The sequence below is a fragment of the Glycine soja genome, chromosome 11 (genome assembly GCF_004193775.1).
Source record: "Glycine soja cultivar W05 chromosome 11, ASM419377v2, whole genome shotgun sequence".
NCBI classification, from domain to species: domain Eukaryota; kingdom Viridiplantae; phylum Streptophyta; class Magnoliopsida; order Fabales; family Fabaceae; genus Glycine; species Glycine soja.
In genome coordinates, this window is record NC_041012.1 from 40,237,552 (window position 1) to 40,261,515 (window position 23,964).

Consider the following 23,964-nt stretch of genomic DNA (forward strand, 5'->3'; position numbering starts at 1 on the left):
TTTTTAATCCTTATAAAATATATTTATTTTAATTTTTATTCATAAAGTATTTTAGACAACATTTTGAATAGGAAAAAAAAAATATTGAACAGTTTAAAAAATATTATTTAAAATATTTTAAAGACAAAAAATAAAATAAAAATATTTTATAAAGATTAAAATGATTTTTTTGATTGGGACAGAAAACTAAAAAAATATTAAATTATAGAGATAAAAATATATTTAAGTCTTATATTTTTATATGAGAAAGTTTATGAGTTAAGTAGGAAGATTTTTTTAAGTTAAAACTAACCTTAAGATTCAATAAATATTTATAAAAATACTTATAAATTATTTACTAATTAAATATTTATATATAAAAAAAATGAAACTCAAATTCTTGTGAAACGTGCTTTCTTTTCCACTGAATTAATTTGTTAAGGTCGTTTTCTTTTATACAGTGAAACGTGATTTTTTTCTTTTTCTTTTTTGGGTAGAGAGCCGTAACTGCTTATTGATGATAGAGTCTTTAAACTTTGAATATTATATTTAGAAGTGTATGCTCGTTTTTTCACGTTTGAGATATAAAATTTGTAAGATTTATAATGTATTGTAGCACATTGTTTCATCCAAGGTTAGTAAAATTTTCATGTTGGAATATAAATGGTAATTACAAAATGAGAGCCAAAATCAGTATAGGTTAATCTGTTGTATTTTGCTCTTAAGTATTTATTATACCCTAAGTTACTTTTATTTGTTCTTTTCCTATATTAACTTGAAAGTCTGCATTAAAGCTTGAAGAATATCAACCACACAACAAAAAAACTATAGCGTACATAAAATCAGAAAAAAGATTTGCTACTTTTAACAGGGAACCATGAACAAGTGCTCTCTAGCTTTTATAATAAAGAATGTGGATGACTCCATTTCCTTATTTGATCTTCAAAGCTTCCTACCTTAGCCGATTGGTTCCAGTCACCGAGCCTCTTTGAATACTTTTCATGATAAGCCTTGGCATTCACATGGCTTAAAATTCTCACCAATTTCCCCTGTTCCTCATCCACCACCATTTCTCCATCGATGGACTCATCTCCTTCGGCCAACACTTTAATGCCCTTGATCTCAAATTTTTCTTTTAGAGATGAAGGGCCGTCAGCTAGGACAACGGCACCTAGAATTTCCCCTAAGAATGTGTCCTACAACATTATAAACACAAGCCGTAAGTAACAAAAACAATGTAGAAAACCAAAATGTTAGTAACGTAGTATCATATGATGTATAAAAATTAAATTCAATCTATGGAGTAAATAGTGTATATATTGGTAATGTAAATTTTTTATACTGTTTTCAGTTACAAATTGACATGTGTGATAAGTGTGTTCATATTTATAATTTACAATAACTATATTAAGAGTCATAATTACTACCATTTGTGTTTATCATGTTGCATTTATAATTTACAAGCTGTATTTATCATATGTATTGTGGTACTTCTGGTACCTGTTTCTAATATATATTTTTTTTGCCGATTTAAAAAAATGATTTGTTTGATAGTATTTTTTTTTACCCTGCGTTGCATAGAAATTAATCACAAATTAAACCGTTGAGTAAATATATACACAGTGAAAAGAATTTTTAAACTATCATTCAACTACAAATTGTTAAGTATGAAAATATTTTATTTTTTTATAATTATTTTAAAAGTTATATCTACCATAATTTCTAATTAGTTGTCTGTATAACTTTTTTTTTACATTCACCATACATAAAAATAAAACTCCAAACCTCTATGCTTTTGGTGATATTTTGTTCAAATAATTCTAGAGTCGGTCCAATTCCCTTTTGTTTCAGGCTCAAAAACTAAAGTTATAGCATTGAAGTTATACCATATGGTGATATCTGTGGTGGATTTGCTTCAGACGTTGTAGCCTTAATAGCACACGCTTGGAAAACACAGTTTCAGGTGTTTGTTCTATCCTACGCAACCAGCATAACATATGTGAAAATGAACTTGCTTTCTGTTGGACACTGAGTGGAATGAGTGTGATGTTAACTTCTGATTGAAACACTGTCTTGGCTGCTAAAGGATCCAGGAACATATTAAATTCTGCATATTGGTTGGAAGGAACAGAAAATATATTTCCTTTGTCACAGACATTCCTGCTGATGTGTCCCCCCATTACATAAACCTCCTGAAACATTTTGGAACTATTGTGTCATGTCATTACTGCAAATTATAATCATCTTAGCTACAAATCTTCCCTGACATGGTTAAAACATTCAAGTTCAGGTTTTACTTTTGTCTAATATCTAACTTTCATCAAATTGACATGGAACAAATTTACTTTTTAGGGACTATTCTTACATCAACTTTTGAAATTAAAACTTTAGTAATAAATTTCATTCAAAGGTTAGAAATTAAAACTTCCCCTGTTCAAACCCCAATATCACATTGTATAAAATAAAATCCTCCAACCTTTTATCAAATTTTCACTATATTTTCTACTTCTAAAATTTTAAAACTATTCCACATCTCAAATCCATCACAAGTTCAAAAAAGTTGGATAAAAAAATGAGAATTTGGTAGTTTTAAAAAGAAGAAAAATGATAAAGAAATCATATTTTTTTAATTTTAACAATATAAAGGTTTAATTAACTAAAATATATTAAGAGACTAAAATCACACACAATTTAAATTAGAAGGTCTGAATTACTATTATTCTAAAATGTTGTACAAAAGTTGTATAATATAACTTACCTCAATTCTTGAGCTTATGTTTTTCATTGATACAACCTTTGCCAAAGTAGTTAAGGGTCCATTGGTTAATACTGTAATTTTAGATTCTGGTTCCAGTGTTTGCATTATAGACTCCCAAATTTCCATAGCCAGTGGTTGTCTGAGTTCAAGGTGATCAGTATTCTGAGAAGTCTCAAACTTCATGGAATTTTCAAGTGTATACCTAATCAGTCACAACACACCAAATTGTTAGTGTATATCACGGGTAACAATTTTTATTTTCACTCTTATTATACATGTGCTTGTATTTTAACAAATTTTAAGCTCTTAACATTTCCATCAAAGCAAACCTACTCCAAGATGGTAAATTTTAGTGGTTTCTTCCAATATCAAATTCTCATATTATTATTTAGGTGAAAAAACCTTTTTTTTTTAATTCTTTCTTCAGTATAGTTTTTAATTTTACACAAATTCCATCATTTTAGTGGCAATAGTAGCTTCATTTCTCCACATAACCATCATGGTTCCAATAATTCCTTATGCATCATAATGTTGATGAGCACTTTTAAGGCAGAAAAGTAACTTGAAAAGAACCTTCTGGGACTACGTGGTAAATCGCGAGCAAGTCCATAAAGAGTATCAGAGTCCAAAAACCCACCATTTCCATGGGGAATGGCTTTAACATACTTGCAGTTTCCAGCGGTTGGGAATATTGGATCTGATTGATTCATTGGAAAAAAATCACCTAGACCAACTGGGATATCGTCACGACCCATCATGTGCAATAAGTCATAGATAACATCTATTGTTGCGGCATTTGCCCACCCAGTTGGGCTTACGATGATTGCCTAAGCCAAAAGTCACTATATGAGTCCATGTCTCTATATATATAAAAAAAGAATAAGTATAATTCAACTCAATAAATCTTGGATTTTAAGTGTCACATAACAAAGAAACATAAGTGCACAAATTACAACTAAAGTAGTTATGCCTTGAATTTAGATTTGACAACCTTCCCTCTCTAAAATTTGTGTTATAAAAATAAAAATATCCTGATTAAGATAAAAGATCATTAAGTGTTTTTTATTTGGGCACATTTTTGTGTGTCAATCTTTAAGTTAATACGGAATACCCAAATAAAAAAAAAAACAAAACTTAGTATACCTTAAGATTTATCACTTCAACATCAACTTTAAGGAGATAAAATAGAGCAAGAAAATCTCCTACGCTCATGTCCATGTCAAACACAACTGGTTTACCCAGTGTTTTGTTTTGAAAATCTGGCATGTAAGTAACTTCTTCGTAGTAAGGAAATTGTGTAGTGAAGTTGAACCTCCCGGCATGTTGTGGTTGCTTTAGCACCTGTGAACCACCACAATTAAAGAAAAAAATCCAGTTACTCATATCACTTTATATGGTTTGGCTACTCTAAACTGGAGTGACAGATGCACTATTAATTTAGAACATTAATGATTGAAAATTGTGATATTATCAAATATAGATACTTCAAAATGTAATTTAATTACGATCTCAACCATTGATTTTCTAATTAATGATTATTATTGCACTTTATCCTCTAGGGTGCGTATGAGCCAAATTTATTTTACAGACCCAATAACAGTTAGAGCACAAATTATTTAGTGATGTGATTCCTTTAATTATTGTTTTTTTTTTTTTACCTAAATATTGTGTAAAGCAAAATTGGAAATGCTTGAGCAAAATAAAAGTGAACTCACATTCAAGAAGCTTTTGAAATATTCTTTGTCAAGCTTACTCCTAACGTCCCTGTTAGGCTTTGCTTTAGTGGCGACAAGTACCTTCACCGAGTCAGGACCATCCACCTCAGCTGTATAACCGTCCTATGTAGCACATTTTGTATAAATAAGCATAAAAATTTTGTTATATGTTCGATTATTTGTGCAATCTTAAAGTTTTAAGGAAAAATAGAAAAGCAAGTACCTGACATCTCCCTTTCCCATTCTTCACAAAACAAAATTTATCTCTAAGCCCTTGTTGAACATGACCACTATGCACCCCGCCTTTCTTTAGATTGAATTTAGGAACTTTGAGGCCATCAAAAAATGGGTTGGAGCCATCAGATATCCCATAAGGTTTGTTTGAAGTAATTACAGTTATGTTCATGTACTCCATATGAGCAAATTCGTTTTCCCTTTTATTTTTTTTATTGGAGTTTCTCATGCTTGAGACCGCTACACCAGATGCGAAAGAGTCCCACATAAAATAACTCTGATAACAATAAGTCTTTATCAATATAAATTCCTTTTTACTCCATCACACAAAAGATATGTTAACAAGTGAAATTATAGGCATGTATGATATATGCAAACGTTATTAAGAGATTACCGTATAGAATTGGTTGTCAAGCTTATCACGAGCCATTTTAGCCATTTTCAAGGACTTGAAACAATATTGTGCTTCATATGTGTCTTGACTTTTTTCAAATTCATTAAAGAATTCTTCATTGATGGGGATTGTGTTTGTTGCATCAAGAGGAACAAGGGTAACAGGTATACCAGAATGAATCACCTAAAATGACATGTACTTTTTGGTCAAGAACCAATCACATCTTTCATTTATCTTTGCATGTAAACATGTCAATCTGAACCTTGAAAAGATTGAATGCTTATTTGATTATAGTTGCCATTAAGGGTTAGTTAAACAATGATGACTATTATTTACTTAAAAATGACATTTATTCAAATGAATTTAAATAATTTTTTTATGCTATAATATAATATAAGTACAAAACTTAAATATAATTATGTGGGTGGTGTTTGTGTCATTTTTCAATCAAAATTAAAGTTTATTATCCATATTATTGAGGTGAAACTCCAATTTTGATGGGAGAACAACACAAACATCACTTAATAGTTGTATATAAGTTTTGTCCATATGAACACATAAAACATTAGTGCCATCATAAAAGATGTTGGAAGGCCCTTTAGATAATATAATGCATGTTAACTTGTTATACATATAGTTTGAGACTGACCTGGTATGCTGCAAAAGGGTCACCAAATATATTGAACTCTGCATAAGGGTTCGCTTCGTAATTTGTGAATACATTGCCACGGTCACCACACTGCCCAGGAATGCAAGAAAAGGATGCATTTTTGGGGCAACAACTAGTTGGGTCTGTTGACCTCACAGCACCGCCCATTATGTAAATATGTTGTACATTTTTCTTCAAGTGTGGATTGTTCATGAGAAAAATAGCTATATTTGTTTGCACTCCTATCACAATCAAAGTTATAGGACCTGCAGATATTTTGTCAATCAACACTTGTTGAGCAGTTGGTTGTCCTAAGGGAGTATATTTCCTTATCCCCTAATTTCATGATGGAATCAACAAGAAAATGAGTATTAGTATATAGAATACAAAGTATCAGTTCAAACAAATGAATCAATTTTGTTGTAATGTAATTCTAAACAGTTTCAAGTCAAAGGTAAGTTGTCTAGAACAATTGGTACACAATTATGGTGAAGCTAACATTAACGAACATTATTACTAAAAGGAGAATGTTGGGGAGTTCAATACTATTTTTTTATATTATCGTAAGGAGTTATTATCTATGATAGGTAACATGTTCAATTTGACAATGTATATTATACCTGTGGAAGGAAAGCTTTTCGGATGCCATAAATAGTATCAATATCCAAGATCCCTCTATGGCCTATTGGAATGGCCTGTCTGTATCTGCAGCCTCCTGTCGTTGTCATTCCCTAATTCAATGAAATATTATTTGATCTAAATTTCAATCATGAACACGAATATGATGTTGTATAAAACTTAAAAGCAATTCCACATGTACTTTTGGGGCTATTTTTTAATCAAAATTGAAGTTTCACCTTGGTAATATGCAAAATAAAGGTTTCCATTAAATGTCAACACGAATTACCAATATGAAACTCCAATTCTAATCTATGGCCAATACCAAAAGTACCTATGGAATTGTATCTACATTTTGTCCTATGATGTATTATATGCTCCGTGTATTTCTAGCTACTTAGAGGTTTCCTAAAGAAAATGAAAAGGCCACACATACTTGTTCTATAATTGAAAGATATCCACCCACATTTGGGAGAATGGTACCGTCTGGGAGTATTCCACCCTCACCTCCCATTCCAACTGCTATGTCATCTCTCCCCATCATGTAAAGTATGTCATAAACTTGATTCACAGCATGTCCGACATTAGTCCAAGCATTTGCATTGATTGTGACTCCCTACAGATGTTGGTATGAAGACTCAAAACATCACAAAATTCCAATCCCTGAATGGTAAAGAAATGCTTAAAATGGTTCACAACATAACCATCCCCCAAGTAATGCCATATATGCAATGTCAGCTTCATAAGATCAAATTGTGTGGGCTTTACAACACATGGAGACGAACAAAGTACTACTACGTATTGATAGCCTTTTTTTTTTCTGAGAGAAATATTGATATCTTTTAAAACACACACTTATGGCTTATCCAACAAAAAGAAAGAACACACACTACACACTTTTTAATATGACAATTCCTTTATTAAGCCAACAGAAACAACAATAAGTTTTGCTTGGAAAATAGAAATGATTTCAACCAAGGAGTAAATGATTCAAGCCAATCAGTAAATGCTATGATTCACAGTGAAAAAACTCAAAAAGGAGAAGGAAATAAAGGCAAGATTAACATGTGTTGCTCAATTTGCTTTGGTTCGCTAACCTCCAATTGAAACTCTGATCTGTTGAGCTTCAAAAGGTAGAGAAGAGCAAATACATCATCAAGATCAACATCCGTATCCAAAAGAATTCGACGAGGCTTGGCCGCCACAGTAGTTACTAACATAATGAATACCACAGCTACCCATACCCTCATTGGAAACATTGTCTCCACTCCAAGTGCAACCCACCAGAATTCTCTTATGTTCAAATACGTAACAGAGAATGACAAAGATTCAGAAAGAGGTTTGATGAAAATAGTAAAGTAAGAGTCATGAAAAGCATGCAAAGGAGAGAATTCATGTATTGTGTGGAGGAAGTGAAAGGCACGTAAAAAAATTATAAGGAGGTAGAACTAGAACTAGAACTAGAAGTACCTTACTGGCTTGTTAGAAAGTAAAAATGAGAAGCAATTTAATTTACGTGTTCATTGGTTTCGTAGTGCATAGCATAACATACATACTATATTAATCTATTCTGACAATCTACATAGAAGGATGAAGAGACAGAGAATTAATTAATTTATGGAAAATAAATATAAGCTGAATGAAAGAGTATAGTAGTAAAATTGGGGTGATTCATGATCTGAGTTTAAAGACCAATGCTATTTTATTCCATTTTTTTGGTTGAATAACGTCGTTACAAGTGTACTTGTTGCTGTTTGGTCTTCCAGAAAGGACGAGAATGGAAATAAAATAAAATAAAAACTATTTTATTCTTATCTTTGCGTTTAATTTTACCGTTTAATTAATCATGTTAAAGCGGATGATTTTGACTTATTGATAAAGCAAAAAAAAGAAGATAAACAAGGAAACAGATAAAAGAAAAAAAATGAAGGAGGAAGATACCAACACACACAGCTTTGGTGCTGTAAAGGATGATACAGTGAGCTTAGCTTGGTTGCTGCTATTAGTGGTGATGGATCATGGTGGCTTAAAGATGGAACGTTCCATTTTTATTTTGAGTGAAAAAAAGGGAATCAGAGAAAGGACTTAGTTATTGAATGGGTCCGAAAGAGAGTGTTAAAGAATGAGAGTGACAAATGGTGATGATAGAAATTGAAAGGATACAAATGGGTGAGAGCTGTGTGATGATCTGTTTGTGTTCGTATGTATGTTTTGGTGTGGAGAAAAGAATGTGCTCTGTGTAGTGTAGTTGAGAGAGACAGAGGGAGAGAGATAGTCAAATAGTAATAATACTTTCCATTGCAATTTTTACAAAATTTCAACACTTTAATATTATTCTATTCAATTAAAATCTAATTTAGTGAGACAACATGCAATAACTATATTCCTAATAACTAAAAGCGGTTGCCCGAGTATCAAATGCTATGCTAGTATTGTTATATATAAAAAATAAAAATAAAAACAGTGTGCTAAATGGATGCCTTTCTCAGTGGACGAAATCTCTATTATTTTTCAACTAAAAAAGGAAAATAATTTTCTTTACAATTTGGTCAAAAAGTGAACGTATTTTTATAGATGCAATAGGGCACCGGCACTACTTAGCATATTCTTGCCACCATATGTAGAAATTTTGCCTAAAGATGTTTTGTGTGCTCGACCTAAATTCTCTTTAGCTTTTAAAGTCAAATGACTTGAGTGGAGGCAGCGAAACTTACTGTTTGCTTTTTAAAGTTGAGTTTTAATAAATTAGCTGATTTTTCTTTTTACATATAATAATAAATTAAAGACTTGACTGTACTTCTGATCCTCTCCTTTTTTAATTTCATAATTTGTGTTCCCTTATTTTAAAATTGCTCAAATCTAATCCATCGGTGGCAAAAATTCACAAAAAGGTTTTATGGTAAAATTTGAATCCATAGCCTCAAACTTAGTACATACTTTATGGTAGAACTTGTTGGGTTTGTCTTCACCAAAACTTCTATTGTCATGTTTTGGAAGATTTTCTGTTTGCATTTGTCTTAGAATGTTGTTTTTTAAGTACAGGAGGTCATGATTTACACCATAAAAGGTTGTTCTGCTCACCATCGGTTTGCTTAATTAGCAAATTCCATAGCCTCGCTAGCTCAGCAGCACAAGAGGTCACAACTCGCACGGACACATGTTTAAAGGGAAATTAATATTAATAGTCTAGCAGATTCATTTGTTAAGCATAGATTAGCCATGCGCATGGGGAAATGTTGTTAGTATTTTTAGGATAAAATATGTTTTTAATTTTCAAATTTTCATATAAAATAATTTAGTCCATAAATTTTATAAAATAAAATATATTTTAAATTTTTTCTCTCAATCCAATATTAAAAAACATGCACAAGTTGGAGAGTGCTTTCCAGATACCAAAACCATTTTTTTATAACGTTAAATTACAGTTCGAGAACTAAAAATAAAAATATATTTTATCCATTTTTTTTATTTGCTTACATCTCGTTGTTGACACTCTAGAGCTTGATTTTAGCGATAGCTATTTTGGTTTTTTGGGCTATTAAGCTCCTTTTTATCATAATTTTTTTTTGTCAAAAAAATAAAAAAATTTAAACGAAATCAAAATGGTAACATATTAACTCAAATAACTAAATTAAATAAAAGAATTAAAGACTAAAGTACAGAAATTATAATCTTGCAAAAGTATAATGAGTAGAAAAGCTTCAAAATTTTAAAATTTTGAATGACAATTACCCACTCATTTATCACTTTATAAAAAAAAGTGTATTTGGTCATACATTTCACAATTTTGGACCATACATTTCATATCCTATGAGATATCTGTGAGCACCTGTATTCTAGTTGGCTTACACAGAAGTGCCAGTAATATTTACAGAATTTCTAATGTATTTATATTTTATTTAAATTAGCACATGATAATTTTAAGAAAAAATACATCCGATTTTATAACAATTATCTGATTCAAATAAATAATCCTATGTGTAAAAAAATCCATTAAAAAAAACTAATCTTTTAAATGAATGTCAATTCAAGTGACTAGTTCTAGCACCCAGCTAAGAAATACCCTGAGTCACTACAAAAAAGGTGCTATGCTTTTTGCGACAAATGACTCTCTTTAGCTTGGGTCAAACCTCGCTTTTGTCCTTCATTAACCGCTCTTGAACTTTCCACACGTGAAATGTATATAACATGCATCTTTTGGGGTTGAAGAAATAACTATGTTTTTCCCCCTAGCTTAGAGAATGTCTCCTCTCAATATACTGGATTAAAGTTTAATCTTTGCGTAATATAGTTTATCTAATTTTTTTTTACAAAATAAGACAAATTTTCCGGCTAAAATAAATAACTATATGGATTGTGAATTCATGGTTTGGAAAATTAGACCAAATTGAACAAAATATCAGTTAATTAACTAGTTGGGGAAATCCAAAGCAATCTTATTTTCAATCAGCCGGTCAAGAATAGACTAAAATTATAACAAATCAATATACGGGCCGATTTTTAAATTTTGCATTATAAGAGAACTAAGTAAGAACACCATATGTCCTTATAATTATTTGAATATTAATTTCTTATATTTTTCTACAAAATTATAATTGATATGTGACAATCAATGTTCTTTAAGAAAATATTTTTTATAGAAACCAAAAGCAAGACTATTTAATTAAAATTATTTAAATTTAAAATATCATTACCGTCTTTATCTACACAATAAAATTATATATATATATATATATAACCGTTAGTTTGCGATAAATCACGCAAGATATTTTTGTAGAAAGGCATTGCATTAGTCCTACAAAGTACAAAATATGTGTTACATTGTCACTAGGACCACAGACCCAATATGTGTTACATTGTCACTAGGACCACGTCACTAGGACCACAGACCCAACTGACAAAGTATACACGTGAAAGGCTTGGCATATACTAGGATGAAGTTTAAAGTGTGTGACCCCTCTCTAGCTTCTTATCTATAAACCAACACGCATACCCTGCTTTTTCAAACCAATAGCTTGAAATGAATTGGAACCTAATGGATGGATGGATCCATTGACTCCCCCCCCCCCAAACTGAATATTATTTTATATTATTAAATATCCAAAACTTAATCATAAACCCTTTTACATAAACAAAAAATGGCTTAGAATTAATTGAGTGATGTGTACCATCTTATTATATCCTCTCTCTTTTTTTCATATTGGATATCATTGTTCCATCTTCCATGAAGCTTCCTTCATCCAATGAGCCTTTCTTTTTTATATAATGATCAATGGGGTTGTTGAATGTAGGGCATCACACTCAGGAGCCCAATTCCATCTGAATCATTATTCCACACACCACAATGGAGGTTAAAGTTGACCTATTGAAGGTAATTAATCCCACGCAAGAGCCTCAAAAAAGAGGTATGGCACACACTTGCATGTATAATAATCCGAGAATGGACTCTATGACTTAAGGTTGTACACATACTATTATGGTAGAAAATGATTACAAGTAAGAAAACATTGGCCAATCAATTTGAAGGAGAATGCACTTTCAGTGTGTTTTTGGATTAGATAATAACTTAAAGGGGTCATCCAAGAGCATGCTGGAAATCATGAATCTTCAAGGCACACACGAGCATTTAATAAGGATGGCATTTCTTTTAAGATGTGTGTGAATGATCCACTTTAGGATACAGATAAAATTCGGCCCTTTATATATAATCATGCTATTTAATTATCAAGATTCGTTTTTCATGCACTCATAATAATAAGTCAGTGTTCTCCTCCGTAAGCCGATCGACCCTATACATTGTGGGCATGTACCATGATAACTCATTTTCAAACTCTGGCACAAAAAGTCAGATCCAACCACCAATAGCATGCCAAGATGTTGTAGCTATTGTTGATGTGCTGAAATAATAAGTCTTGGTCTTTAGATCATGTTTAAGCAGATAATGCTTAAATAGGCTTTTATAAATGATGCATACTTACGAATTGCTTCGATATAGTCAAAGATGACACTTTGAAAAGGATGAACAGAGCCTCCTGCCAAAAGTCATTGTTAATATTTAAGGTCAATTACCTGGATTTGCTGGGTTGAAATCTCAGCTGAAAGTGGTATCCAATATTTATAAATTGGGGAGTACGTTATCCAATGCACAATTATTTTCTAGAGAGATCTTAACTATTTTTTATTGGAGACAATCCTACTTACTGTATATCCAAGACTTAAACATGAGATAACTGTGGTTCAGTTAGAATAACTTCATGTTAGATAGGAAAAGAACATGGTTGAAGAGGAAAACAAAGCGGGAATTAAAGCTGAGTTGTAGCTTGAGTTCATACTCAACGTAGACATTAACAAAATTGGAAGTGGCAGAGAAGAAAGGAGAAAAAAATTGTTGATTTAGGGATTTTGTTTATTATTGTTGTTGATTTGGGGATTGTGTAAGATCTTGGTGATTTTTTATTATGACAAACTGGAGGAATCATTTTTAGTAGTTTTTAACCTTCAGAGACTATTTCATACCTGATTAAAAGCTCTATCAATTATTTTTTTTACAGTTTTTAACGGTCACAAAATGAATCACCACAAAATATAAAACAAAATAATTAAATTGATTATGTCATAATTTAAGGGAGAAGAAAAAAAAAGTTAAAAGGTTTTGGCAAGTCAAATTTTGGTTCAGAACCTAAAAATCAAATTTTAAAAAAGTTAAAGGAGTAAAATTATAATTAATCCAAAATAATTTAATCATATAAAAAGTAAATTAAATAATATTATGCAATAAATAAAAAGATTAATTATACTTCTGATCTCCCATTTTTAATTTTTTAATTTTGATCACTTATTTTAAAATTGAACAAAATTCTAGTCCATCCATGGTGGAAATATAAAAAAAAAAAAAAATACTCAAGTTAAAATTTGAACCCAAGATCTCAAAACTTAGTGTATATAGACTTTCATAAGAAATTAAGAATCATTAAATCACTTAGCTTGATTAAAATATAGTGAAAAAATATATTACCTATAATCACTATAAAAAAAAGGTGCTTTTTACATTGGTGTTTCTAAAACAATTGTAAAGAACCGTTTAAAAAGTATGACGGAGAACCAAAAATTTACATAATTTTTTTATCAGCAAATATTAATTATTAATTTATTAACAAAGAAATTTGAACCTATAATTTATTTCTATCTCCCCCCTTTCTCCTTTACCACCAAATCACATTATATCTCATTACATAAATTTGTTATTACTAAATAAATAATATAATATTATAAAATCAAACAAACAATTAATAACTTATATTTTTAATACTATATATCTTAATTATCACTTAATCACTTTGTATTAAATAATTTCCTCTTTTATAAATAATTTTTATTTTTAATCATAACATTTTTTTTTCTTTGGATACTTTAATGATTAACCACTCTCATTAGTTTAAGACGTACACCAAGCTTAAGGATGACTCCATTTCCTTCTTTGATCTTCAAAGCTTCCTACCCTAGCCGATTGGTTCCAATCACCAAGGCTATTTGCAAACATTTTATGATAAGCCTTGGAACTCATATGGCTTAAAATTCTGACTAATTTTCCATGTTTCTCATCTACCACCATTTTGCCATCTATGGACTCATCCCCTTGGGCCAAAACTTTAATGGGCTTGAGTTCAAATTTTGCATTTAGATTTGAGGGGCCATGGCCATTAGCTAGGACAACCGCACCTAGAATTTCCCCCAAGAATGTGTCCTACAACATTATTATAAACACAAATCGTAAGTAGCAGAAACAAATTGTAGAAAACCTATGTCCTTTTTGTCCAATCACAGGAAATAAAAGATTAGTACTGAAGTTTACCATATGATGATATCTATGGTGGATATGCTTCAGACGTTGTAGCCTCAATAACACACGCTTGGAAAACACAGCTTCAGGTGTTTTTTCTGTCCTACGCAACCAGTGTAACATACTAGAAAATGAACTTGCTTTATGTTGGATACTAAGGGGAATGAGTGTGATGTTGACATCTGATTGAAACACTATCTCAGCTGCTAAAGGATCCAGAAACATGTTAAATTCTGCATATTGGTTGGAAGGAACTGAAAATATATTTCCCTTGTCACTGACATTCCGGTTGATGTGTCCTCCCACTACATAAACCTCCTACACATTTTAGAAGAGCTATGTTATGTCATTACTACACATTACAATCATCTTAACTACATTTCTTTCATCACATGGCAGAATGTTAAGGTAGAATGAGGTTAGAATATTCAATTTTAGTGTTTTCTTTTGGCTAAAATATAACTTATATCAAAATGACAGGAACAATTTTCTCACTTTTCTATGGCTACTCTTGCATCAACTTTTAAGGCAATTATCACTTTTCTATGTTATGAAACTCTCACTTTTCAATATAAACTTTTTTCAAAATAAATCAGCTAATTTTTTTTAAACTTTTTTTCTTTGCAAAACTTATCAAATTAAATATCCAATTTCTTCTAAAAATAAAAAAATTCAAAACTTTTCCTTTTCAAATTCTAATGTCAATTGTATAAAACCATTCATATTTTAACTAGTTTTTTTTACTGTTAAACTTCTATAATTATTTAGACCTCAAATTCATCATAAACCTTAAATATTGGATTAAAAAAAGAATTTGAGAATTTTTAGATAGAAGAAAAATGACAAAAACTCAAATTTACTTAATTTTAAAAATAAAAGTTAATAGGCTAAAAAAATTAAGAGATTAGAATCACACACATTTTAAATTAAAAAAAAAACACTTATTACCACTATTCTAAAATGTTGCAAAGCAAATGTATAATGTAACTAAATTACCTCAATTCTGGAGCTTATGTTTTTAACCGATACAACTTTTGCTAAAGTAGTCAAAGGTCCATTGGTTAATACTGTAATTTTAGATCCTGTTTCCATTGTTTGCAATATGGACTCCCAAATTTCCATGACCAGTGGCTGTCTAAGTTCAGGGTGATCTGTATTTCGAGGAGCCCCAAACTTCACAGAATTTTCAGATGTATACCTAAGCCACATGTTAATTTGTTAGAGTTTATTATAGGTAAAAAAAAGAGAGTAAGTTTACAAGCATGCCACTTGAATAAAAACCATATATAACAAACGTACCCAAGTTAAAAGATGCATTGATATATAATAATTTTTTATACTAAAAAAGTGCAATATCATAATTTGATGGATTGTATTATTTCAGTTTTACACCATTGTATTCACTACTTTCATTTCATAAGGATTGACTTCTTACACAAACTACATATATAGTGAGTCTTATGTAAGAACTCAAAAGGTGAAACTTATGCATGAATACAGTGGAAGAATAATAGTACTCTTTTTAGTAGCAAAATATAGGTTTCTTTTTTTCATATAGCCATAATAATTTCAATAATTTTTCGGGCATTATAATGATGATGAGCACTTTTAAGGAAAAAAAGTAACTCGAAAAGCACCTTCTAGGGCTACGTGGCAAATCACGAGCAAGTCCATATAGAGTGTCAGAGTCTAAAAGTCCACCATTTCCGTGGGGAATGGCTTTAACATACTTGCAATCTCCAACAATTGGAAATATGGGGTCTGACTGATTCATTGCAAATGCATCACCTAGACCGACTGGGATATCATCACGACCCATCATGTGTAGTAAGTCATAGATGACATCTATTGTTGCAGCATTTGCCCACCCAGTTGGGCTCACAGTGATTGCCTAAACCAAAAGTCATTATGTGAGTCCATGTCTTTGTGCAACAACATATAAGTATAATTAAAGCTATAGTATAACTCAACAAATTAATAAATACGAGCTTTCAAGTGTCACGTAACAAGTAACATAGCTTAACAAATTACAACTATAGAAGTTATGCCCTGACCTTAGAATGTACAATTTTTCTCCTCCCTTAAATTTTTAGAGTAATAATAATAAGATCAAATGACGTATTTAATCTTTTATCTTATTTATTTAGTTCAATTTGATCCTTAATCTTTTAAAAAGTTTATTTTGATCCTTTATTTTTTTAAATAGGTTCACAATAATCCTTCCTTCTATGAAAAATTGACACCACTAATAATTACACATATTGACGACTAAAAATTACTAAAAATATGTTTATCAGTTTCCCTTCTTCCTTCCTCTTCTTCTACCTGCACACACCAAAATCTTTCCTCAAATTCCTAACTCCTTTCTAGTATTAGTACTATACCTCCACGTGGTGGGGCGATAGCCACAATGGCCTATGAAGGGGTCCAAGAAGAAGCCAAAGTCGCCAATCATCATAGCGCAGGAGAGCACCAACATGCTCCATGCCTACATACTTGAAGTTGACAACGATTTATGGCACCGGTTAATTTTTTACTTTTGAACTATCAATTTTTTGTGGATTTGTTAAAGGGTATATGTGTGCGCCTGTTATTATAGTTTATGGATAATTTTAAATGCTAGACTTGAGTTGTTGTGGTTGTCATTAAACTAAAATGATCTATTTTGAATTTGCAATAGATGACATGTTGTGGATCATAAAACTTTGAGATTTAAGAAGAACAAGAAATATTATTAGGGTTTTGGGTTTGCAATGGAAGAAGGAGAGAAAGAGGAGGAAGGAAAAGGAAGAAGAGAAGGAGGAAGATGAAGAAAAAAAACTCACATTTTGTAGTGTTTTTTAACCGTCAATATCTTTATTTTATTAACAGTATTAACTTTAGATGAATGAAATGAAAAAATCATTTTAAAACAATTTAAAAAAATAAAGAATGAAAATGAATTTTCTAAAAGAGAAAAGACTAAATCGAACAAAAGAAATAAGATAAAAGATCAAATAGGTTATTTGACTTAATAAAAAAAAACTTATTAAGCTAAAAGATTTTGAAGAGTTTTTTTTTTAATTATATAAGCACATTTTCCATGTTTTTTTCAATCTTTTAAGTGTAGAACACCTAAATCAAAGAGTGAAAAATTTAAATACCTTAAGGTTTATCACTTCAACATCCACTTTAAGAAGGTAAAATAGAGCAAGAAAATCTCCTACACTCATGTCCATGTCAAACACAACATGTTTCCCTAGTGTTTTGTTTTGAAAATCTGGCATGTAAGTTACTTCTTTATAGTAAGGAAATTGTGTAGTGAAGTTGAACCTCCCAGCATGTTGTGGTTGCCTTAAAACCTGTTAACCACCGAAATTAAAGCAAAATTCAGATACTTGTATCATTTTATAGAATTTGGTTCCTTTAAACTAAAATGATGGTTGCATTTTAGAGAATAAAGTGCACTCACCATTGATAATTAGAACATTAACGATTGGGATTGTAATAAAATCAAATATAAATATTATAAAATCTAAATTAAGTTAACTACAATCTTAACCATTGATTTTTTTAATTAATATTGTACTTTATATTATCCTATAAAGTGCATAAGAGCCAAGCCCTATTTATACGCCCAATAACAGTAAGGGCACATAGAATTTAGTGGTGTGTTTCTTTTTAAGAAAATATCTCATAAAACAGAATTGAAGAGGTTTGAATAAAATAAAAGTGAACTAACATTCAAGAAGCTTTTGAAATATTCTCTGTTAAGTGGGTTCCTAACTTCCCGGTTAGGCTTTGCTTTAGTGGCAACAAGTACCTTCATTGAGTCAGGACCATTCACCTCAGCTGTATAACCGTCCTATACAGTAAATTTTGTAATAAATAAACACAAACATTTTCTTATATGCTTGAGTATTTATAAAATCTTAAAGTTGAGCAAGGAAAAAGAGAAACAATTACTTGACATCTTCCTTTCCCATTCTTCACAAAGCAAAATGGATCTCTAAGCCCTTGTTGAACATGACCACTATGCACCCCATCTTTTTTTAGATTGAATTTAGGAACTTTGAGGCCATCAAAGAATGGATTAGAGCCATCTGATATCCCATAGGGTTTGTTCGAAGTAAATACAGTTATGTTTATGTACTCCATATCTGCAAATTCATTTTCCTCTTTATTTCTTTTATTGGAGTTTCTCATGCTTGAGATTGCTACACCAGTTGCGAAAGAGTCCCACATAAAATAATTCTGTTAACAATGAATCATTATCAAAATGAGTTTCATTTTACTCTACTAAACAAAAGATATGTTAATAAGTGAAAATCGCAGGCACATATGATATATACAAACATTATTAAAAGATTACCTTATAGAATTGATTGCCAAACCACGCATCACGAGCCATTTTCACAGACTTGAAACAATATTGTACTTCATACGTGTGTTGACTTTTTTCAAATTCATCAAAGAATTCTTTAGTGTATGGGATTGTGTTTGTTGCATCAAGAGGAACAAGGGTAACAGGTATACCAGAATGAATAACCTAAAATGACATGTACTTATTGGTCAAGAACCTATATCTATGAATTTATGTCCGCATATAAAGACATCAACCTAACCCTTGAAAAAGTTGAATGCTCAATTCATTATATTTGACAACAATAATTAAACAATTATTACTATTATTTACTTAGCAACGACATTTATTCAAAATGAAATTGAAAACATTAACCTAAACTTTGAAAAAACTAAATGCTTAATTGGTTACAGTTGACAACAAGGGACAATTAAATAATGATGGCTATTTACTTAACAATGTCATTTATTCAAAATGAGCTTGAATATTTTTTATGCTCTACTGTAATAATATAAATAAATAAAGCATTAATGTCATCATAAAAGATATCAACGCATGTTAACATGCTAATAACTTCTCCATATAGTTTGAGCTAACCTGATATGTTGCAAAGGGGTCACAAAATATATTATACTCAGCATAGGGGTTAGCTTTATAATTTGTGTACACGTTGCCGCAACCATCACATTGCCTAGGTACGCAAGAGGTAAAAGCATCTTGGGGGAAACAACCCGTTTGGTTTCTTAACCCCACACTACCACCCATGATGTAAATGTGCTCCACATTTTTCTTTAGGTGTGGATTGTTCATAAGGAAAATAGCTACATTTGTATGCGCTCCTAACATAATCAAAGTTATGGGGCCTGTAGATATTTTGTCAATCAACACTTGTTGAGCAGTTGGTTGTCTTAAGGGGGTATATTTCCTTCTCCCCTAATTTCATGATGCAATAAAAAAAACCAATATTTAGACTACAAACAATTGAAACAAATTAATCAATTCAACTACAATGTAATTGTAAATAGTTTCAAGTCAAAGTTGTTGCAATGCGGCTAATTGTGAACAAATCAATCAATTAATCAATGTGATTGAGTTGGTAATTAGAACAATTAGAATACCATTATGGTGACATTGACTTGTACTTTATTATTGAAGGACAATTAATGTTGGAAAGTTCAATTTCTATAGTACTATAATATGGGTAATTATACTAAAGGCAACAGGTTCAAATTGACAATATTTATTATACCTGTGGAAGGAAAGCTTTTCGAATGCCAAAATTAGTATCAATATCTAAAAGCCCTCGGAGGCCCATAGGAATGGCCTGCCTGTATCTACAACCTCTTGTTGTTGTCATTCCCTAATTCATTGAAATGTCATTTGATATAACATATCAATCGTGAATAGAAACATAATGTATTATTGTATGCTCTATCTATTTCTAGCTACTTGGAGGCTTACAAAAGAAAGAAAGGAAAAAGGTGACACATACCTGTTCTATAATTGAAAGATATCCACCTACATTTGGAAGTATGGTACCATTTGGGAGTATGCCACCCTCACCTCCCATTCCAACTGTTATGTCATCTTGTCCCATCATGTAAAGTATGTCATAAACTTGATTCACAGCATGCCCAGCATTAGTCCAAGAATTTGCGCTGATTGTTACTCCCTACAAACGCATGCATAAAGACTTAAAACATCACAAAATTCTAATCCTTTAATGATAAAGAAAATGCTCAAAATGGTTCACAATATAACTATTTCCCAAGTTATGTCAAATATGTAATGTCAACTTCATTACATCAAATTGTGTTGGTTTTACAACACTAAAAACAAACAAAGTACTCACAACAAGAAATTTGCCATATATATCCTCATGAACACTTATATAGGGATAGTCATTAAATTTGTATGTATAGAGATATCATATACCTACAAACATATAATGGGTGAGTTTGGTTATGCTTTTTTTTCTAGGAAAAAAAATACTTATTTTATAAAAAAAAAAGTATTTGGATAAGCTACTCGTTATTACTTATGAAAATAAGCAAATGCGAAGCGAAGTTGGTGAAAACAGGGAGCTTGATTTAATGAAATTTTGGATGTTTTTAAGGACGAGTTTACACAGCAGTCGATTCCACCTTTCTTTTGTCTTCATCATTTCTGTTAGAACAATCGTGACCTATCTCCAGAAGTGTTTCTCTTCAGATAAGGTTTATGGAGTGTGGGATCTTCATGAAAGACTTCAAATCTTGGTGCAAATCTTCCAACACCCCATGGAGGCGCTCCACCCTGCCATTCTCCATTGCGCAAGGTTTGCATCTGGCGTGGCGAGGTAGAGGTAGATCTGTACTGGCAGTCATGTTAGTGAATGACTTTGGCAGGTGGCCCGGGGAAAAAGAGAAAATCTGATTTCAAATTCAATCACATTATTTTCCCCTAAATCTCAGAGATCGCATATCATCCTCGTCGTCATGGAGAGCATCGAACGACCTCACTCATTATGAAACCAAGTGTTGGTGCCGATTTCTTCTATGAAAAGGAATCATTGATTTATTGGTTACCATTTTACTATACGTTTTCACAGAATGCATCAAACCTGGGGCCATGTATTTATGGTTATATCGTTGTCTTATGGGAGCTTCGTGGCATCAACTACAAGATTTATCTTTGGCATTGTGGGGGCCTTTGTTGTAAGATCCTCGCTTTGGTGGATAGCAAGGTTGGGATCCTCAAAGGTTTGTTATATGATACAATATTTCTCTGGTGTTGATTTATTTGAGAGGAGGGACTCTAGATGGTGTAGACATCATATGATGTGTTTAATTTGTTCATATATTCATAGTACGTGGTGGAAATTTTGGAGGATAAATCACTTTTTACTTGTATTCTTTGTGAGGGAGAAGATATTTCATTTATGTTTCACATTGTATCCTCTCTTTAATGAATTTATTTGCTTATCAAGAGTGAGAATTAATCAAGAAAAGAAATAAATGGGAAGGTATGAACAAAGTGTAACAAGTCTTTGGTGTTGTTAATGAACTACAATGTGTACGTTTCAGCTACCTGATTATTAGCTTAGCTTGTGTCAACGCATACTATGAATGAAATGGAATTTTATAGGGTGTTTGTAGTTCCTATCAATTTAAAGCCATTATTTTATGTTTGTAGTTCCTAATTTTATTTAACCTGATGTGTCTCTCTTTAAGTTTACTTCTTCAAACTTCAAAGCTGAATCGTGAAAAGTGAAACATTAATAGTAATACATAAATTGTTTGAAAGTCATCATAATTACGGCTATCCTAAGCCCACCTTAGTTGTGGTGGATAATTGTGGGAAAAGAGAAGTGTGTTAAAGTTTCAAGTAGTGTTATGATAAAGTACATAAGGGAGGATCAATTCTCACCTTATAAGTTGATTTTGTAAGGTTATTTTATACTAAAACTTGCATTATAACATGGTATTCTAGCTTATCTTAAACCCATTGGTGGGTCACTTGTGTTAAGGCAGTGGACAAAGAAAGGTGTGTTGAAGTCTCACATTGATTAGAGATAGTATTATGATAGAGTATATAAATGAGAAACATTCATCATCTTACAAATTAATTTTATAGGATTGAATTACGTTAAAATTTGCGATGTAATAAAGATTACATATGCCAAATGATGTAATGTAATGTTCTATTACTATAACATTACTTTTATTTATCAACAAGTGTTTGTTTCTATTATTATATGTAATAGAAGTAGGTTTTGAAAATGTGAGTATATATTACATACACCATAAATGTATGGCTCTATGGTTATACCATATTGAGATACAATAAATAATTTATCTTAAATATTGCTAATATTTATTTATATTTATACAAATAAATTTTGAATCCATTGCCAAAATTTAGGGATTATAATCAAGTTATCTAAGGAAACTAAGGGCTCGTTCGTGTGTTGTTGCATGTTTTTGGTTTTTAGTTTTTCAATGTCATTTATGGAATAAGATGTGTTCAATAAAATTAGAGCTAAAATAGTTTTTAATTCAATTTCAAAATATTTTTGTATTCATTTTCAAAATCAAGAAAAAGGAATTATGAATTTAACTTTTAGTTTTAAAAAATACACTTTCACTGTCACCACCACCACCACCATAATCGTCGTCACCAACACCATTTCGTCACAATCACCACTATTGTTGTTGTTGTTATCACCATACCACCATCAGTATCACAACTATCATAATTGATGTTGTTGTTATTATCACCATGACAACCTCCCCCACCACCATTCTTCCACCATTGTCATCATTGTTGTCACCACTCTTATTGTTGTTGTCGCCAATGTCACAATTTCTATTGTCACCACCATTAGTGTTATATATCTTTGTTATAATTGTTATTCTAATGATTGTGTTATTTTCTTAATATATTTATTTTTGTTGTAAAAAATATATTTTTTCAAACCCTTTACTATTTTTAGAAGTTTTAATTATTTATTATTTTTTATTATTTTTATGTGTTGATATTTTTTTATATTGCGTTATTTCATAGTGTGAAACAAGATAAAATTAAATAATTGATTATTCGTCTTTGATTTGCAATAACTTTTTAGAAACTAAAAACAAAACAAAACTGAAACTAAAAACTCAAAACTAAAACAAGTTTTGATTTTTAAAAATTTAAAAACTAAAAATAAAAAATTACCTTGAACGGGACCTAATTTTATGATCAAGTTATAAAAAATAAATAATATTTTAAAGTTGTTTAAGGAAGATAAATTAACTAATAGAAGTTTTTGTATTTTTAGATGAAATTTTATTTCCATCTGAAAATTTATGGATATTTTTTAGATGAATTTAGGATGAATTTGAAGTTTAGAGACATTTCTCATATGAAATCCAAGGAAAAATAAAAAATATTTCAGCCAAGTAATGAGTAAATCATTATTAAACTTAATCAGTGAAAACAATGATTCGTGGTAAAAACAAACAAACAAAAATAGAAAGGAACAATAAAGGCCAACATCAACGTGTTGCTCATCAGTTTGCTTTGGACTACTAACCTCCAATTGGAACTCTGATCTGTTGTGCTTCAAAAGGTAAATAAGAGCAAATACATCATCAAGATCAACGTCTGTATCCAAAAGAATTCGACGAGGCTTGGCCATCACATTATCCAAAGCAACTCCAAGAGTTGTTAACATAATCAATACCACAACTACCCAAAACCTCAATGGAAACATTCTCCAGGGTCAAAGAGTGACCAGAATTCTCTTATGTTCTAATGTGTAATAAAGAATGAGAGAAAGATTCAGAAAGAGGTTTGGTGAACATACAAAGTCATGAAAAACATATTTTGTCTGGACAAATAATAAAAAATGATAAAGATTAAAAAAAATAACATAAAAAGGTTTTATGTATTAATATTCATAAATTTATTTT

General features: G+C 30.9%; 2 protein-coding genes across 9 annotated transcripts; both read right to left on the minus strand.

Moving 5' to 3' along the window:
- Nucleotides 1-673: 673 nt before the first annotated feature.
- LOC114376294 lies at nt 674-8,567 on the minus strand. 8 transcript variants are annotated; one of them, XM_028334352.1, is made up of 13 exons: nt 8,289-8,563; nt 7,445-7,640; nt 6,814-6,963; nt 6,350-6,460; nt 5,730-6,065; nt 5,081-5,263; nt 4,676-4,963; nt 4,453-4,575; nt 3,881-4,078; nt 3,311-3,564; nt 2,738-2,939; nt 1,866-2,171; nt 674-1,175 (listed from the first exon to the last, which is right to left on the minus strand). In XM_028334352.1, the coding sequence occupies exons 2-13, from the start codon at nt 7,604-7,606 to the stop codon at nt 879-881; spliced, it is 2,610 nt and encodes an 869-aa protein (XP_028190153.1). In that variant the 5' UTR covers nt 7,607-7,640; nt 8,289-8,563; the 3' UTR covers nt 674-878. The 8 variants fall into 8 exon arrangements, with proteins under 8 accessions (XP_028190153.1, XP_028190151.1, XP_028190155.1 ...); XM_028334350.1 differs by having other exon boundaries at nt 6,784-6,963; nt 8,289-8,562; XM_028334354.1 differs by having other exon boundaries at nt 6,784-7,010; nt 8,289-8,561.
- Nucleotides 8,568-13,745: 5,178 nt separating this feature from the next.
- LOC114374232 lies at nt 13,746-23,781 on the minus strand. Its single transcript, XM_028331851.1, has 12 exons — nt 23,586-23,781; nt 20,022-20,201; nt 19,779-19,889; nt 19,127-19,462; nt 18,539-18,715; nt 18,133-18,420; nt 17,909-18,031; nt 17,331-17,528; nt 15,825-16,078; nt 15,184-15,385; nt 14,200-14,505; nt 13,746-14,091 (listed from the first exon to the last, which is right to left on the minus strand). Exons 1-12 carry the CDS (start codon nt 23,763-23,765, stop codon nt 13,801-13,803), a joined length of 2,646 nt encoding a protein of 881 aa, XP_028187652.1. The 5' UTR covers nt 23,766-23,781; the 3' UTR covers nt 13,746-13,800.
- Nucleotides 23,782-23,964: the final 183 nt, after the last annotated feature.